The sequence below is a fragment of the Saccopteryx bilineata genome, chromosome 7 (assembly GCF_036850765.1).
Source record: "Saccopteryx bilineata isolate mSacBil1 chromosome 7, mSacBil1_pri_phased_curated, whole genome shotgun sequence".
Lineage (NCBI taxonomy): Eukaryota > Metazoa > Chordata > Mammalia > Chiroptera > Emballonuridae > Saccopteryx > Saccopteryx bilineata.
Window position 1 is genome coordinate 60229049 of NC_089496.1, and position 19198 is coordinate 60248246.

The 19198-nt window shown below is 55.6% G+C and overlaps 1 protein-coding gene across 1 annotated transcript in view; it reads right to left on the reverse strand.

Moving 5' to 3' along the window:
- UBE3A (ubiquitin protein ligase E3A) overlaps positions 1-19198 on the reverse strand; it is a 61810-nt gene that overhangs the window by 23998 nt on the left and 18614 nt on the right. The window contains exons 4-6 of the mRNA XM_066238309.1: positions 18912-18956; positions 9566-9858; positions 6546-7807 (exon numbers count right to left, since the gene is read on the reverse strand). Of these exons, the coding sequence (XP_066094406.1) occupies positions 6546-7807; positions 9566-9858; positions 18912-18956 (1600 nt within the window). The remainder of the gene's footprint in view (positions 1-6545; positions 7808-9565; positions 9859-18911; positions 18957-19198) is intronic.

Sequence of the window (19198 nt, forward strand, 5' to 3'; positions counted from 1 at the left end):
CCTGCTTCAATAGTGGAAAGGAAGGTCATTGAGCTAAAGCCTGCCAGACTTACATGCCTCTGCTGTGAGGAAACAGGGACACTGGAAGGTAGGCTTCCCCCTCGCTCCTCTAAGGGAGGGTTCAGTCTCTTCCAGCCCTGCTCCAGCCACCTATGACCTAACCTTGCCCAGAATGCTGGAGTTTGCCACTGAAGGCTGAAGGTGCCCAGAGCCATCGGTCCCATCTACGACACTGTGGACGAGCCCAGGGTATTTCTTCCAAGAAGCAGGTAAACTGATCTCATTTGCACAAGGGCCACTTAACTATGTCTTGCCTGAATAGTCAGGTTTTTTATTCTTCCCTCAAAGATCTCTGGTGTGGGTGTTGATAGTCCTATTTTCTGCTGCTTTGTTTAATATAGTGTGTTTCCTTTATTCCTCCTACCTCAATGCCCCACTCATATTTCAGGCTGGGACTTACTCCTAATTTAGGGCTCTCTTTCCCCCTTTTGCCAACTTCTATTATGAATCTACCTTTGCCACCCAGCTTAGTGTATCCCAAGGTTCTCTTTGCCAGGCCACAGTCGCAGAGCTCCAGGGAAAAGCACCCGGGTCTCATCTCTCCAGGAAGAGAAGAACAGAAGCTCGATCTCCACACATGCTGCAGATGGCTTTTCCAGTCTACCTGAATCATTACCAGCTAGAAGCAGCGGTCATTGGGACTTGGACGTGAGCTGCAAAGTATAGAACTGTGACAACAATTCCAGTGCCATGCGGACTTTTCCTGGATATGGACTTTTCCTGGACTCCTGCTCCTTGTGACGCTTCTAACAGACTGAACTGGGGTTGGGTTGCATTTATCAGGGATTTGACATGGTGTTGGGGCCAACTTGGACTTGGTGAACATGTTAAGGACACTACTCTTTTATGGATTCTTGCTGTATTGGCCAAGAGTTTGCTTAAAGGCTTTAATCACTGTAAAAAAAAGATGTGGCACAGATACACTATGGAATACTACTCAGCCATAAGAAATGATGACATCGGATCACTTACAACAAAATGGTGGGATCTTGATAACATTATACGGAGTGAAATAAGTAAATCAGAAAAAAACAAGAACTTCAGAATTCCATACATTGGTGGGACATAAAAACAAGACTAAGAGACATGGACAAGAGTGTGGTGGTTATGGGGGGGGGGGGGAAAGAAGGGAGAAGGGAGAAGGGGAGGGGGAGGGGGGGCACAAAGAAAACTAGATAGAAGGTGACGGAGGACAATCTGACTTTTGGGTGATGGGTATGCAACAGAATTGACTGACAAGATAACCTGGACATGTTTTCTTTGAATATATGTACCCTGATTTATTGATGTCACCCCATTAAAATAAAAAATTTATAAAAAAAAAAATACAGCCTGACCTGTGGTGGTGCAGTGGATAAAGCGTCGACCTGGAAATGCTGAGGTCACCGGTTCAAAACCCTGGGCTTGCCTGGTCAAGGCACATATGGGAGTTGATGCTTCCAGCTCCTCCCCCCTTCTCTCTCTGTCTCTCCTCTCTCTCTTGTCTCTCCTCTCTCTCTCTCTGTCTCTCCCTCTCCTCTCTAAAATGAATAAATTAATTAATTAAAAAAAAATACAATGCTCACCATGCTGACAAGAGCCAGGAGGGAAACCCCATCCTTTAAAGATCCGACAGTATTCTGGGCCACTGCTCCTGTCAGACCCACCGTCCTCCATTGCTGTAAAAACCCCTTCATGAAACAGCAGTGGAGGAGGGAGCAGCACTGCTCAGGTGACACGGACCCTCTATTAACACCTGGGCCCTTAGCAGTGGCCACACTCTATTGGGTTACTGACCAGACTTGGACTCGGTGACACCCTCTGCTAATGAGCATGTGTAAAGCCGACTAGCAGAACGGGACCCTCATATATCTAGATAGATTTAACTCTCCATTTCTCTACGAGCATTTTTATCTGGAACCCCTGCCTGCACTCTTCCCCTCCTGCCGCCAAGCCCTGCAGGCCAGGAGCTCTGAGGTCACTCTCCTCTGAGGTCAGCTCCACCGCTCATCACATGGTGCTGAGAACCCAGGCATGCGCGCCTAGTTCCATCTCCAACTCGGTGTGAGGACAGAGACCATCACTTCAGTGAGAATGAAGCATAGGAAAGTCACGGTCACTTCATGAAGCAAATGTGATGAGTGTGTAAGACACAGAGAACTCCTGCTGGAGGAACACAGGGTCACCTCCTTCCTGAAGCACTGCAGGAGCCACGCTGTGCTGTCAGCACTGACTCGGGGGGCTCGCTGAGCAGGGTGCACAGGGCTGGGCAGAGCCTCTCCCGGGTCTCCCCGTGAGTGTCTGTCACCGCTACCTGCCCCAGGTCCCAGGGCTGGACCTTCCCACCCAACGCTTCGTCTCCTCACGCCCTCCGGCCTGCAGGGCTCTGCTCCACATTCTCAGGTCCCTGACGAAGCTGAACCAAGTCCCAGACCGCCCGCCGTCACCCCTGTGCCGAGCCTGTTCCCCGCGGTCATCTTCCTAAAGCCTGCCAGTCCCCTGAACTCACCCTTGTCTATAAAAACAGCCTCGGTGCCCTGGCCGGTTGGCTCAGCGGTAGAGCGTCGGCCTGGCGTGCAGAAGTGCCGGGTTCGATTCCCGACCAGGGCACACAGGAGAAGCGCCCATCTGCTTCTCCACCCTCCCCCTCTCCTTCCTCTCTGTCTCTCTCTTCCCCTCCCGCAGCCAAGGCTCCATTGGAGCAAAGATGGCCCGGGCGCTGGGGATGGCTCCTTGGCCTCTGCCTCAGGCGCTAGAGTGGCTCTGGTCCCAACATGGCGACGCCCAGGATGGGCAGAGCATCGCCCCCTGGTGGGCAGAGCGTCGCCCCTGGTGGGCGTGCCGGGTGGATCCCGGTTGGGCGCATGCGGGAGTCTGTCTGACTGTCTCTCCCTGTTTCCAGCTTCAGAAAAAATGAAAGAAAAAAAAAAACAGCCTCAAGAAAAAAGTCTACATAAACGGTACCAACAGCCACCTCCCCAAATACTGGCCCGCAGCCTGGCTTTCTCCGATTCTCTGGGGCGCTACCAGAACCTGGGCTCCTAAGGCTCATACAAGTCCCGATCTGGGCATCTACAGGGTAAACCTTCCATTTCTCCCCAACAGAGCCCCCACTTAGATGAGAGTGGCACCTCACAGATGGCAATCCCACCTTCTTCAATGACACGCATGTCCCCCAGCTCCTGACATAAAAACTTTTTCAATTTCTTATACCCTCTTTCCCTTGCTCTATTTATGAAAAATGCCTACTTTTAAAAGAACACACAAATAGATGAACGACTCTTGAGCTATCTATTTGTGGGAAGACACTTGTATTTTATTATATGACACCGATTCTAAAATTTCCTTCTGTCTTCACATTTTAACATCTTTGAAATCAGAATGTACCATACAGTTGACAGCATCTTTAAACTAACGGGTAGCATTTTTTCTTTCTCAGAAATAATGAAATAAGTGTCCTACAATCAGTGGTATCTCAGGTTCAATAAAATACTGTAAAAACACTAACTCTTCATCAAAGACACTCCCTCTAAGAACGTCACAAGTCAGTCTGCTAGTCTAGTCTGAACTACATGGTACATGAAAGCAGTGAACGTATTTTCCTTAAAAAAATCTAATTATTATTATTATTATTTTGTGTGTGTGTATTTATCTGAACTGAGAAGCGGGGAGGCAGTCAGACTCCCGCATGCACCCGACCGGGATCCACCCGGCACGCCCACCAGGGGGCGATGCTCTGCCCATCTGGGGCGTCGCTCTGTTGTAACCAGAGCCATTCTAGCACCTGAGGCAGAAGCCACAGAGCCATCCCCAGCGCCCGGGCCATCTTTGCTCCAATGGAGCCTCGGCTGCAGGAGGGGAAGAGAGAGACAGAGAGGAAGGAGAGGGGGAGGGGTGGAGAAGCAGATGGGCGCTTCTCCTGTGTGCCCTGACCGGGAATCGAACCCGGGACTCCTGCACACCAGGCCGATGCTCTACCACTGAGCCAACCGGCCAGGGCCAAAAAAATCTAATTAATAATTGGTTACTACCCACCCTTCTCCCCCCAAGCTAGTCAGTCTTGTAACCAGTACCTGACAATGAGACCCAGAAGCATGCTCTAGGGCAGGGATCCCCAAACTTTCTACACAGGGGGCCAGTTCACTGTCCCTCAGACTGTTGGAAGGCTGGACTATAAAAAAAAACTATGAACAAATCCCTATGCACACTGCACATATCTTATTTTAAAGTAAAAAAACAAAACGAGAACAAATACAATATTTAAAATAAAAAACAAGTAAATTTAAATCAACAAACTGACCAGTATTTCAATGGGAACTATGGGCCTGCTTCTGGCTAATGAGATGGTCAGTGTTCGGTTCCGTATTTGTCACTGCTAGCCGTAACAAGTGATATGACACGCTTCCAGAGCCATCACGCGTGTGAACCTTGTCACGGGAAGTAGTGCTGCACGTGAGTGACACCACGCTTTGCGACACCGCCACACACAGTGCTCCAGGAGTATCCTGTGCCCCTCTCACTGACCACCAGTGAAAGAGCTGCCCCTTCCAGAAGTGCGGGGGGGGGGTGGATAAATGGCCTCAGGGGGCTGCATGCTGCCCGCGAACCCTAGTTTGGGGGCCCCTGCTCTAGGCTCTAGGGTGTCCTTTGTGTGGTGGCCGCTCTGGGCCTCAGCTGCAAACTCAGGAGCATGTGAGCTCAGCTGTCACAGTCTAGGGTCCTGGGACCTTACTCACTGAATTACTAGTATTGAGCTCACTGAAAATGTCTCATTTCCCCTAAAACAGAGCACTAGAGAGGGGCCGATCGGTGTATTCTGTTTGTCAGAGTGTGATACAAGAGGTAGGAGACTCAGCGAGGCCGAGCAGGTTCGGGGAACGAGATGCTGGAAGCCCCCCTGAGCTCCTTAGTAGCACAGCTTTCCTCCACACTACGGACGTATCTGTGTGCTTAATGAAAAGGAAAAGGAACAAAGAGGCAGAGAAGCTCTGCAACTTTTAAACTAAATGTTAAACAACTTTTTTCAGTGGTTTCGAGTTTCATGAATCCTTAGGTTTAGTCCAACTCTACAACACACGACCACAATGAGTTTTAAAGTAAGTGTCACTGTCCTAGCTGTCCACATCATGGGGCTCTTTTCCTTTGTTAGTAGAGAAGGCTGTTTCTTTTCTTTTTTCCTTTTTTTTGTGACAGAGTCAGAGAGAACAAGAGAGAGGGACAGATAGGGACAGACAGACAGGAATGGAGAGAGATGAGAAGCATCAATTCTTCACTGCAACACCTTAGTTGTTCATTGATTGCTTTCTCATATGTGCCTTGACCGCGGGCCTTCAGGAGACCGAGTAAGTCCTTGCTCAAGCCAGCGACCTTGGGTCCAAGCTGGTGAGCTCTGCTCAAACCAAATGAGCCCGTGCTCAAGCTGGCGACCTCGGGGTCTCGAACCTGGGGCCTCAGTGTCCCAGTCCAAAGCTCTATCCACTGCGCCACCGCCTGGTCAGGCTGACCGTTTCTTAGTTTTAGTTACATCAAACGCTATTTGAAGCTGATGAAAAAGCAGCAGCCGTGCAGGTGTATTTAACATTATGATAGAACAAGCCCTGCAACGAAGTGCCCTGTGCCAAGTGGAACCTGTTACGACCGACGGGCAGTGGGCCCAGCCCGTTCTTAGACGGGCACTGAAGCCGCATTTTCCGCAGAGGAAGGGACCGAGGAGGGAAGCCACCAGGAACAGCATGCTGGAGGGTGGGTTCCCGGTCCCAGGACGCTCCCATCCCAGACCCCTCGGCTGGGTGCAGGGTGACCGCACCGCCCTCGGCCAGACTCCCAGGATGGCCGCCGTCTTCTCAGAAGTCCTGCCGACTCCCCAACTCCCGAGGGGAGAGCGGCCCGGGGGGACCCAGCAGGCCTGGGGACCCTGCAGGAAGTCTTCCTAACAGCATGTCCCACCCCAGGCCCCGGACCCTGGGCTGTGGTCCTCCCCCCACATCCACTGCTCTTCTCTGCAGAGAAACTTCCGGGTTAGCTGTCAGGGTTTATAACACCTCCCACCCTCCCCCTTTCTAACTGACTTTAGAGAGAGAGAGAGAGAGAGAGAGAGAGAGAGATATGACCAGCACTGTTGCTCCCCGTATCTGTGCGCTCACTGGCTGACTCCTGCACGGGCCCTGACTGGGGACTGACTTCACGGCCTTGGTGCACCAGGACGACGCTCTAATCGACTGGGTTTCCCGGCCAGGGCAGAAGCATCCTTCCTTCCCAGAGAGGGGGGCCCACTATGAAGGACAACCAGTACTGTGCAGAGCACACCACTGACACTGGACAGGCACAGGGACACTAAAGGACAATACTGACATTTACAATGAAATAAACAGAACCCAGTGTTCCTGCGTTGCACACCACCACCCTCCTTTCCTTCTTCGGGGTCACTGAGGACACGAACTCACGGAACCGCAGCACACGGGTCACGGGCTCGGTCCAGCGCCGACTAAGACAGGAACCGCACTCACCCGGACGAGGGCGTCGTCGATGATGTGGTCGCGCCGGACCTTGAGGCGCAGGTAGGGGTTCAGCTGCTGGCCCTGCACGAGGCTGTAGAGCACGGTGATCCTCCGCTCACTGTACATGCGGATCCTGTTGTCGTAGTACAGCCCCAGGTTCTTGGTGACAGCGTTCAGGATGAAGGGACACGTCATGAACGAGAACTTGTTCTCGGTCTCCACTTTGAAGAAGGTGTAGTCCTTGTCCATCTCCAGCACGTCGTTCAGCGGCTCGTTGACGAACTCCTCGAAGGGGATGAGGGGCCGCCGGCAGTCCAGGGTCTTCACGCCGAGCTCGGTCTCCAGCGGGTCGACGCGCGGGCCCTTCTTGTTCCTCCGCTCCTCGCCCAGCAGCTCCTGCAGCGTCAGCTCGCTGGACTCGGGCAGCGGCTCCTCGTCCTCCTCCTCGTTGTGCTGGGTGTCCACCTCCCCGCCCACCACGTTGGCGTAGTACACCATCTTCAGGCACTTGGACGCCGCCACGATGGCGTCGTCGTCGTTGACCAGGTTGCGCTCGCTGACGAGGTTGCGGGTGTTGAACTCGTTGCTGATGACCTTGTAGGTGATGAGCTGCTGGAAGGTCTCCATCATCCTGCGGATCTGCTCGGCGCTGTAGGTGGCCCAGAGGCGCACCAGCCGGCCCTGGGCGCCCAGCGGCAGCCGGCTCATGGCCTTGCAGAAGAGCGGCAGGGCCATCTCCAGGTACTCGGGGCTGTGCAGGTTCCTGTTCTCCATCACAATGACGAACAGGTTCAGGTAGCTGGGGTCCCGGGAGTACACGTTGTGGTAGGTCAGGTCGCACTCCACGTTGGGCGACAGGTACACCAGGGCGTTGAGGAAGGCGGTCTCGATCTTCTCGTTGGACAGCAGCCTGGTGTAGACCCTGCGGACGGCCTCGATGTCCACAGACACGTCCTCGGGGCCGGACTTCTGGGCCCTGTCGCCCGGGGAGCTGTCGCACACCCTGGAGGAGGACGCCTCGGAGTCCTCCTCCATGGCGGCCGCGGAGCAGGCGGCCTTCTCCTCCTCGTCCTCGTCCTTGTCCTCGTCCTTGCCCTGCAGGGACTTGAGCTCCTCCTTGGTGTGCTGCTTCAGCTTCCGGAAGCTCTGCACCAGGGCCTCGGCGCTGGAGAACACGCGGCCGATGACGCGGATCAGGGGCGAGTAGTCCTCCCGCTCGCGGCACAGCTCCAGGATCTCGTACACCACGGCCTCCGTCAGGTGCGTCACGTCTGGGGCGGGAGGGGGAGAGCGCGTTTACTGCCAGGGCGTGCGAGCGTTTACCAACGTCCAGTGAAAGACCCTGGCGCTTTGTACTCAGCACTGTTTATGACTCACAACTCTTAAAAAAAAGTAATACTTCGGTTCATCAAAATACGACACTCTCCTATTTTTAAATAAACAACGAACAGCAACAACCTCACTCACTTTTTACATTGTTTCATAACACAAAACATTTAATGAGCTCAAGCACCCTTCACAGTCTGGTACACACCCACAAGTCTCTTGGGGGACACGGGCCAGGAGGCCGCGGGCTGACGGTCCTATGACCCTCTGCCCCTCGCTGCATGCCCCACAACTATGATCTCGAGAGCACACGGCAGGTGCTCAGAGGCCCCACAGCACCCACGACCGTGATCTCGAGAGCACGCGGCAGGTGCTCAGAGGCCCCACAGCACCCACGACCGTGATCTCGAGAGCACGCGGCAGGTGCTCAGAGGCCCCACAGCACCCACGACCGTGATCTCGAGAGCACGCGGCAGGTGCTCAGAGGCCCCACAGCATCCTTGGAAGCAGCTCCGTACTACTCGTCTGTGTGTGAAAACCAAACCAGGTCCTGCCGAGCCCCCGTTGTTAGTGTTCTCTGGGGGGGCACTCTGGGTGAGAAGGACCCCCCATTCCCTAAGTCCTGCCATCGACAGAGCTCACAGGGTGACCGGACACAGTCAAAAACAGTAAACAGCGGGTGGGGAAAGACACTGGTGAGCAGACAGTGTCACAGACCACTAGGTGGTCCCCGAACCTATTTCTTCTCCTTCCCGGCCCAGAGCTGGCCGAGGCTACGTCCCTCTGGCTAACGAGATGATGGCCCGGGCGGCCCTGAGCCACGTGCTGAGGACAGTGGGCCACTGCTGCCCCCGACACAAGGACCTGCCCACCCTGTGCCGTCTGGCCGTCAGAGGATGTGGGCTCAATGACTGGGCACAGAGCCGCACTCCAGGTTACATGGCTGAGTTTACAAGGACACAGCCACGGAAACCTTCCGGAAAACCAAACCGCGGTATCCGTGTGAACCAGCCCCTCTTCCTCGGCATGGGCACCCCCTGGGGACAGGACCAGACACCGGAAGCCGCGACGCTGTCCACTGTGTGGGCGCACTTTACACACCAGGAGGGCGAGCTGTGGCCCACTTCCCCGTCAGCAGGGAGCTCACACGCCTCAGGCAATACTGCTGGACGCCTCAACGTGTCTGACAACTCCTGTCCCCAGAACACAAGCTCCCCCCGCAGAGTGCAGTCCCCTCGGGGAGCCGAGCCCTGGGTCACTCAGAAACCTGACTAGCCTGTCACTAATGCTGGTCACCTTCCCTGAGGATCAGAGAGCTCGGAGTGGAGGATTAAAAAAAAGAAAGAAAGAAGATGGAAACAGTCAGGCTGGGCACAGCAGTGCGTCAGTGGGCACCGGGGGACGGGGACGGAGGACAGGTCCGTCCTAGAGCGCCTCCCAGGAACAGGACTCCCCCCACAGGGCGTGGTCCCCTGCTCCACGGCCGACACAGACGTGGTGGCTTCGCTGAGATGAACTAGGGGAAAATGTTTAGAAAGCGCCTCTGACCAGAAGCTGCCGGAACAGTGACTACCGGTGAGTCGCAGAGACTCTGCCGCCGCCCAGCGTCGGCCCCACAGCGCAGCCTCACCCCAGCCACAGGGCGGGCACACCGACCAGGCCCCGCGTGTCCCTCCCGCCACGCCTCCGGGACAGGCGCTCACCTCGGAAGTCGTCCCTGGCCCCCAGGCCGTGCATCTTGCCGTCGGGGCAGGCGTCCGCGCCCTTGGCGTTCTCCAGGTAGGCCGAGCCGGCGCCCTTCTTGGAGGGGTGGGGGTCGCAGAGCTGCGCGTTGACCTTGTAGAGCTCGAGGGCCTTGATGGCGGCGGCGTTGTTGTCCATGCGCAGGAAGGACGGGCAGGAAGCACAGAACTCGTTCGTGCAGGCCTCATTGCCGCAGCCCTCCGTCAGCTGGTGGTAGTAGCGTTCTATCAGATGCTTTGCGGCGGCTCGCTTCCTGCACAAACAGCCAAACCGCAGCAGTGAGTGCAGCCCCAGGGGCTCCGACCGGCCGTCAGTCACACACGGGGTCGGGAACGCGCGCACGAGAGGGGAGCACACACATCGAGGGACCCGCCTTCCCAACCTGGGCACGCTCGAGTCCTGCCCGCGGGGACGAAGAGCGCGAGCACACCGACAGGACGCGTCCCCTGGTCCACAGCAGCGAGCCGGTCGGACCACTGGCCAGGGCACTGAACCCGTGCCCGTGACGGGGCCCAGGCCTACGGCTCGGGGTTTCAGCTCAGCACTTTATAAATGGACATCGGTTCAGCTTTCCTTTATACAATCACAGTTTTTACTTCAACAGCTCAGAACACACCTGCTTTAGAGTTCAGACAGAAGTTCTACGTGGAAGAAAACTCCCCTCCCAGTTACCTTCCACGCGGGAGACTCAGAAGCACGGTTATGAATGAGACGTCTAATACTGAGCTACCACACAATGTTGACACCAAATGCATTGTTGAACTTCCTCATGAAGCCCCTGCCATGGGAACATGAAGGGAACTTCTGTCCCTGCGCCTGTGTGACCGTCCAGGTCCTGTCCCGGCAGGGCAGGGAGACACCAGGACGTGCCGCGGCTGCACGGTCCCCCTGCCTGTGCGGCTCTGTCAGGGTCGCACTGAGGACAGCACACAACTCCAGTCATCAACCACGTCCCAAGGACCAACTCAGAGTTGTCACCTCTGGCACCAGGTCACGTGCTCACGAGTAAGAACTGCACATTGTCACAACCACAGAAACTTACCTAGCTCAGTCCTCAGACGGTACCCACCGTCAGCTCACGGCCGTGACATCAGCTCACTGGCCAGCAGCGTGCGAGTCTGCATCTCGTTAGCTGCGAGACACACCTCGTTAGCCAGGACAGAGCCAACACCTCACAAGGCAAACAGGCAGCAGAAAACGGGACACATCATGAAGTCCCGTTTTCCCTGAAAAGCAGGACTTTGTCTCTGAACTACCAAGGTGACAAGAGTGACAAGGCAAGCACACTTTACTCTATTTCTATTTTCCACACGACACGCTCCATGCAAGTCACCCTCACTGCATGCAGATAAGAAGGAACCCTCCCCAAATACTTCAACACTGCATGAACAAGATGTCTTATGTGCAGCATAACATAAATTTCTGAAAACTAAAGAGTATTATTCTGGACACGTTTCTATCCCAACGACTGGAGTGACCGCAGGAGCGGGAGTGCGCCCTCTGCTGGTAGGCAGAGGGAAGGCAGCAGCCGGCCCTGGCCGCGACTGGCCCGCTCGGGGCAAGACCGCACCATCCCCTCCTGGGGGGAGGAGCCGGCACAGCCAGAGTAGCCGAAGTCTTAAAACGCATCAGATAAACCGTACTAGTGACAGGTTCGCTCTGGGAAATAACTGGGTGACTGCAAAAAACGCACTGTTCCTATGAAATCTGGAAAAATCGGCGTGCCAAACGATGGAGGATTGCTAATAACGCCAGCCGCTCACAATGGAATAAGTAAAAATGACCAGGACCTGAACTCAGCGGGGCAGCCTCCCTCACGCGTCACAAATGCCCAAGAGTCGGTGACAGATTTGTAGGTGCAGGACGAGGTTGCTTTTATTTCAAAGCGCTAACAGTCGTTTTCTCAGAATAATGCAACTGAGGGGTTTTTGAAATTCTTGTATCTTTTCGCTTTTATTTATTTCTTCCACAACGAACATGCTACTCACGATTAATATACATGAATGGAAAGAATGTGACTGGTGCTAAAACTTCACATACACGATTTCAGTAGTCTCAAGGTTTACAAAATTGTCCATATGACTTTTTAAAAATTATCAAAATACCAAAACACTCTAGCTCCAGGGCTGGACCACGCGGGACGACCCCCTCAGCGTGTGGTGCCGCACCAGCCACCCTCCTGCCTCAGCCTCCGTCCCCAGCACGGCCCTTGTTCTGAACATCAGGTGACACACACGGGGAGATGAGAGGCGACACCGCCTGGCGCCCAATGACGTACTGGACACGCGGACACAGGTTCTATCGCCCGAGTCCTGACCACCCACCGCCCGCAGTCCTCTGGGCAGTGGGAGGCGAGATGCGCACATGGCCATGCGGGACCAGGCAGAGCAACACTGTCTGCACAGCTGACCCAGTTCAGACCAACCTTCACAACAGGAGGACAAAACACATGTATGAACAATGTGCCTCACGTGAGCCTCACATGCACGCATCGTGTCTGGCACCACACGCGGGCACCACGCTACCTACAGAATGCGCTCATCCGCGATGCACGGGGCTCCTCGTGGCGGCACTTCGCAGACGCCCTGCAGGAGGCCGTGGCCCAGCCACGAGGCACTCGCCCAGGGAGGACACCCTGCCCTGCCTGACTGACCACACGGCCCTAACCAACCACACGGCCCTGACCAAGCTCCTGGGCCTGCATCTTAGTTCCCTGTCCGTAAAGCGAATGCACGCAGGACGACCACCCACCTGGGGGAGACCACCCACCTGGGGAGACCACCCACCTGGGGACGACCACCCGAGGGAGGACAGTGAGCTGACAGCACAGAGCGCCGGGCGCACGGCCTGGCACACAGGGCTCCGCACGGACGAGCAGAGCTGCTCCAACAGTCACCACCACCCCACCCCCCGTCCCTGGCTGGTCACTGACCCTCACTGTGCTCAGGGCACTTACACAACAAGCTGCACATCTAACAAGAGCTCTGAACCCAGGCCTGACCAACACATGGCCTTCAGCACCCCCAAACGGAAGGGTCCCACCAGTCAGGGGAGAGGGGATGTGTGATTGGCTTCTCCGCCCAGGGACTAGCACAGGCAGCTGCCCTCAGGCAGGGCTGAAAGAAGTCCCAAAAACCTTTTACCAGAGGGACCTTCCTGCCTCAGCAGGCGACAACCGGACCTCTGTGTGTGCGCTCTGCCTGCTTACCCGCAGAGAGGACAGAGGCCTCCGGGTGGGAACGCAGAGAGGACAGAGGCCTCCGGGTGGGAACGCAGAGAGGACAGAGGCCTCCGGGTGGGAACGCAGAGTGGACAGAGGCCTCCGGGTGGGAACGCAGAGTGGACAGAGGCCTCCGGGTGGGAACGCAGAGAGGACAGAGGCCTCTAGGTGGGAACTGCAGGCTCACAGCGAGGGTCTGGCCGATGCCCTGCCCGTGGGAACCGCCCAGCCTGGCCATGCCCCCCAGCCTGCAAGCTAAGAGCAGGGTTCACAGGGACAGAGCTGGGACACGTCAGAGGAAGAACATTCTGTGACGTGGAAAAGTTGTAGGAAATTCAAATTCCAGTGTCCCAGCTGCTTCATCTACAGACCGTCAACAGGGCGGTAACCCTGCCACCACACAGTGTGGCCGCGAAGCCTAAAATAAACGCCACCTGGCCCAAGTCTTAATATAGAGCCAGCCTCTGCTCTCAGGGCCCCGCCCACCCTGCCGCACTCAGGGCAGCCAGCGTGGGCCTCCCATCACAACCAAAAAAGGGGGGTGGGGGTGGGGGAGCAGAAGGAGGAGACACAGAACAGGGGAGCAGGGACGTTCAGTGACCCCGTCAGCCAGGAGGGGCCCCCACACCTCACTGACCTGCATCACCATCCACACACATACCAAGCATTCACAACACGCTGCTTTTCCCTGAGAGGGTGCCTGCCCGCGGGTCAGTGCTGAGCGCCGAGTGAGGCTGGGGAGGCTCAAACCTGGGCCGACGCCTAAAAGCCTCACGCATTTCAAACTGTATTTTCCAGTTATTCATCCTCCTCCTGTGACTGAGTCAGTGACACAGTCCTACATAAACGTCCTATAGAATAAACCATAGGAGGGGCCAGAGTTACTTTAGAAAACTTGATAAAAATCTTTTCAAAAATAGTTTCATCAGTTGGCTCAGGGATAGAGTCGGCCCAATGTGTGGATATCCTGTTCGGTTCCCGGCCAGGGCACACAGGAGAAGCGCCCATCTGCTTCTCCACCCCACCTCTCCTCCTGCTTCTCTCTTTCTTCTTTTCCCTGCCTGCAGCCATGGCTCGACTGCAGTGAGTTGGCCCCAGGTGCTGAGGAGGGCTCCATGGCCTCCACCTCAAGCACTAAAATAGCTCAGTTACCGATCAATACGGCAAGGGCCCCAGATGGGTAGAGCATCGCCCCCTAGTGGGCTCGCCAGGTGAATCTCGTTTGGGGCGCATGCGGGAGTCTGTCTCTGCCTCCCCTCCTCTCACAGATTTAAAAAAAAACATATATTAGTTTCACCTTAGGAGAGAAGTGTTCTGATGTCAGCAATTAACTTTGAAATGCACTAAAAAAAAAAGATGAATGAGAAGAATTAATGGTAGACTCTAGACAGCAGGCATGTGGTGTCAACTGGACAGTTCTGTCAACCTGGCTGCAGGTCTGGTTTAGAACAAAACACCGGGAGACACTGCTGCGCCCTGCAGCCTTCAGGGCGCAGGTCAGAGGGCAAAGGCGCTAGTCTCGGTGGCAGCAGCAACAGCAAAAAACAATGCCTGGGCCACGGGCACTGTCACCATCTCTGTGGACTTTAAATCTAGTGTCAGGGACTTAACAAAAGTCCAGTAATGGCCCTGGCCAGTTGGCTCAGTGGTAGAGCGTCAGCCCGACATGTGGATGTCCTGGGTTTGATTCCCGGCCAGGGCACACAGGAGAAGTGCCCATCTGCTTCTCCATCCTTCCCCCTCTTGCTTCTCTCTCTCTCTTCCTCTTCTGCAGCCATGGCTCAACTGAAGAAGTTGGCCCGGGCGCTGAGTAAGGGCTCCATGGCCTCCACCTCAGGCATTAAAAAGCTCAGTTGCCAAGCAACGGAGCAATGCTCCAGACCAGCAAAGCATCACCCCCTAGTGGTCTTGCCGTGTGGATCCCGGTCAGAGTGCATATAGGAGTCTGTCTCTCTGCCACTCCATGTCTCACTTAAAAATAAAAAGGTGCAGTATTTAACAAAAATAATACACAAACCCTACCATAACAACAATGAGAAACTGAGGGTTACAGGCCGACATGACTGCACACAGCCACGTATCCATAACCGAGCCACCAGGCCACCAGGCTGACAAACACTGGGAGCACGTTCAGGGTGCCTGTATCGACGGCCACCTCTGTCAGAACCACCGAGGGCAGAGGGTCTGCCAACAATGCAGGAAGGACACATCAAAGAAGACCCAAAGCTGCCTGACCAGGCGGTGGCGCAGTGGATAGAGTGTCGGACTGGGATGCAGAGGAACCAGGTTCAAGACCCCGAGGTCACCAGCTTGAGCGCAGGCTCATCTGGTTTGTGCAAAAATTCACCAGCTTGGACCCAAGGTCGCTGGCTCAAGCAAGGGGTTACTCGGTCTGCTGAAGGCCTGCGGTCAAGGCACATGTGAGAAAGCAATCAATGAACAACTAAGGAGTCCCAACGAAAAACTGATGATTGATGCTTCTCATCTCTCTCCGTTCCTGTCTGTCTGTCCCTGTGTGTCCCTCTCTCTGACTCCCACAGGCAGGCAGGACGTGAGCGGGCGGTACAGAGACAGAGAGGGCTGAGCCGGGGACACAGCAGCTGCTCAAGGCGAAGACTGTCCATCAACAAGGAGACAAGGATAGCCCAGTCAGAATGGAGAGCAAGTCAGGGTGTAAAAGCAACAGTAACTGTGACAGGTTACAACACACACAGCTGCAAGCCCCGCCCAATGGCCCCACGCACAGGGGTGGCCGATCTGACCCGTCAATCAGGGCACGTGCAGGAGCGAACTGGTGTTCCTGTCTCTCTCTCCTCTTCTCCCCTTCCCCCTCCCTCTCTGGCTAAAATCAGTAAATAAAAAAACAAAAATAAATTACAAAAAGACAACAGCTTTCATCAGTCAGGTGAAAAGGGTGTAAAAACCTAAGTGGCTGAGTCAGAGATGTTTTGAGGGTGGGACCCATACGATGGGGGGTCACGTGAGAGAGGGTCACGGCTCCTCCGCGTGGGACCCATACGATGGGGGGTCACGTGAGAGAGGGTCACGGCTCCTCCGCGTGGGACCCATACGATGGGGGGTCACGTGAGAGAGGGTCACGGCTCCTCCGTGTTCACAGGACCTGGCGGAGGAGCGGCCACTGCAGGACACGGCAGCCTTGTCACGAGGGACATGGTCTGAGGGGAGAGAGGAGCTGGGTTCCGGGTCTGCTCAGTTTGCATCAGACACTCAGTCACTGGATCCAGTGTGTCACTCAGGGTCAGTCAGCAGGGGACAGGGCGCAGGGGACGCCAGCTCCGACCTGGAGACAGGGGCGTCGATGGCCTGAGGACTGTGTCCGGGTCACTCCCACACGTAGAGAAAACTCAGGGCTTCTTTAAATCGCCTCAAACCATAAACCATACATCTGCCCTGAACACACAGCCCTGGAGTTAGAGACAAGCAGGGTAAATACCAAAGATGAGCAGTACAGAATCACTAGAAATTGGTTTGAAATCATTAGGAAAATAAGTCTAAACTAGGATGGTCAGAAAGACTCCCTTCCCTACATGGTACATACAAAGTTAACAAAATCCAGGGAGCACACACATACCACTCAATGAAAAGGTCTGCATTGTTGTGTTAACTCTACTTTTAGGCTAAACTACAAAATGACACGCAGTTGTTAAATTTTTTCACTGTTTTTCTACACGTTGGGAAACAGGCAACACTAAGAATTCCTAAAAACAAACAGGCAGAGTCTTCAATTTTCTACAAATTACATTTAAAATACATTCAAAGTGCTCCCTAAAGGATGCCAGATGCAAACACGTCTCAAAGTGCCAAAAAAAGGGTGCTTCAATAAATGTGAGATGTGACGTGCGGCCATTCACAGCAAGCACCCTGCTGATTCTTCGGGAGAGCCAAGAGACCCTCACCCCACTTTGTGACCAGGACTCCCGGGGTCACAGGAGTGACCCGCGCCACTCCCATGGGCATGGAGACGGGAGAAATGGTGGCAGAACGGAAACTCAGAGCTGTATCCCACAGCAATTGTGGTTAGAACCTTGGACATCTTTGTCGAGACACCATGACAGGTCTAACTTCCCATTTCCCAAGTTAAACAGAGAGACAGCTTACTAAATCTACCAAAACTTAAAACCAACATTTCATCTGAAAACACGGGACAGAAGTCCAGCCATGCCTCACGTCCTGCCTCTCTGGCTGTCACAACAGCCTCGTCCACGGGCTCCGCGCCCCCTCCCATGTCACCCTCCAGCCAGTGCACCCGGGTCTGCAGACGCACCTGTGTGCGGGCGCCCACCTCCGCCTCCCCCTGCATTACAGGTGTGTCCAAGCCCAGGACTTCCCCACAGCCTGGCTCGCCCACGGCATGGCTTGTCACGCAACCTCGTCTGTGAGGGTTCACAGACAACTAAAGCTTTAAACCCACCATCACTCTAACTCCCTGTGTTAGAAACAAGCAGCGCTCACCTCCACAACACAACACAGCTTGTCCTGGAGACTCACGTCATCCTTCGAACGTCCGGTTCCCTTCCTCCTGCTCTGATCACGCACCCAGACACGACGGGCTCTACTTGCCTCCAATCACATCCCCAGCATGATGACCTCAGCGTTTGGGAGTCTGAGCTAGTCTGACACAGCCTCCCAAACACCTGACCCGAAGGACCCCACCTGCACTCCATCTCACCAGTCCCTGCCGTGGGCACAGCACACGCACCCCCTCGTTCCGTCACCATCTGTCCCGACAAGTTCCAAACACACAGAACCAGCTCTGACCTGCCAGGCTCTCCGTACCCCAGCCTACACCGCCCGGCACCACGACCTTCCCAGTGGCGGCCAGTGCCAATGATACCCGTCCCACCACTCCACACTGACCTGCCCCACCTGCTCTGTGGACACCAGCCCAGAATCCCCGCGCCACCTCCTCTGCAGGGACCTCAGCAGCCCCTCGGGAGCAGGAGGCTGTCAGAGGACATGGTCCCCTTCCTGGTCCCCTCTGCCAGGCGGCTGTCCAGGTTTCCAGCTTTGTCAAATCCCCTAACCATAAAACACCACTCAATACATGGTCACAAAGTTACAACATCACCTCACTCCCAAGAGCATGGCTACCACAAAAACCCAATGACTGCAAGTGCTGACAGGAGGGTGGGGAGCCCTCCTCCTGCACGGCTGCTGGGAATGGAGAACGGAGCCGCCACTGTGGGAACCAGGAGGGAGGGTCCCCGGAGATGAAACACAGGACTTGCCCAGGCCCGTGACCACTCCTCTGGGACCTTGGGTGCGTGTGCACCCGAGCACAGGGCAGCCCCATCACAGCAGCGGGGACGTGGGAGCAGCCCAAGTGCCCGACGACAGGACCCACAGAAGGTGCACCCGCCAGGGTGTGCCTCCGACACAGGAAGGAAGTCCTGGCACGTGCAGCCACATGGATAGTGACACCAGCCGATCACAGAGCCAGGACCTGCCTGGTTCCACTCTTTGAGGGCAGAGGGACAGAGAGGAGAGGGGCCCTCGGCCCTTGTCCCATCTCACCGCCTCATGTCCTGCTTCAGCCTGTCTGTGTGACTGCTCACGCCCAGCCCTCGCCTCCAGCTCCAGACCCCACTCAAACACAGCCGTGCCCGGCCCGTCTCCTGCCCACTGGGTCGGGCCCCCGCACCCTGGGCACCCCGTCGTCCCCCACGCCCCGCTCCCTCCCGGCCGCCTCCCACCACACAGCCGACACGAGCCGCCCAGGTGGATGTTCCACCAGGCAGACCCCAGCCTCTGCGGGCGAGGCACTGACCCACACCACCCTCCAGCCACGCAGCAGCCAACGCCGTGTGCACAGAGGGCACTGATCCCGTAGCTGTTAAACCCAGCCGAGCAGAGACCTAAGGACCCGGGAGGGGACAGCTGTCCAGAAGCAGAAATCTGGAGGCATGCTGCCATGCCCTGCGGGCAGGAGGGTCAGGAGATAGAGTTCCTTCTGCCCGTTTTTTAAAGCATGACTCTCTTAGCTGAAAACCATTTTCAGTTAACGTGGCACCACGCACGCAATGCAGGGCGACGCAAGGACAGGGCCGCCTTGGCCATGGACTTACATTCGGCTAGCTTCAACGTCGTCGGACTGGGCTTCTCCTGGGGATCTGCAAGACCAAGTGCGAGAGGTAAGCACAGCACGCAGCATTCCCGAAGCACACAGACGTCACGTGGAACAAGATTTAACCACTGAAAGTTTACAAGTAATTAAAGATTTCAACACGAGAAAACAGTGGTCAAGTCAGACCGCAGTTAGCACATTTCCGGTGAGGGCTGGGCCTTGTCTGTTACAGACACTCGACTGAGACACCAACAGCCAAACCAGCACAAGAAATACCATCACTCACAA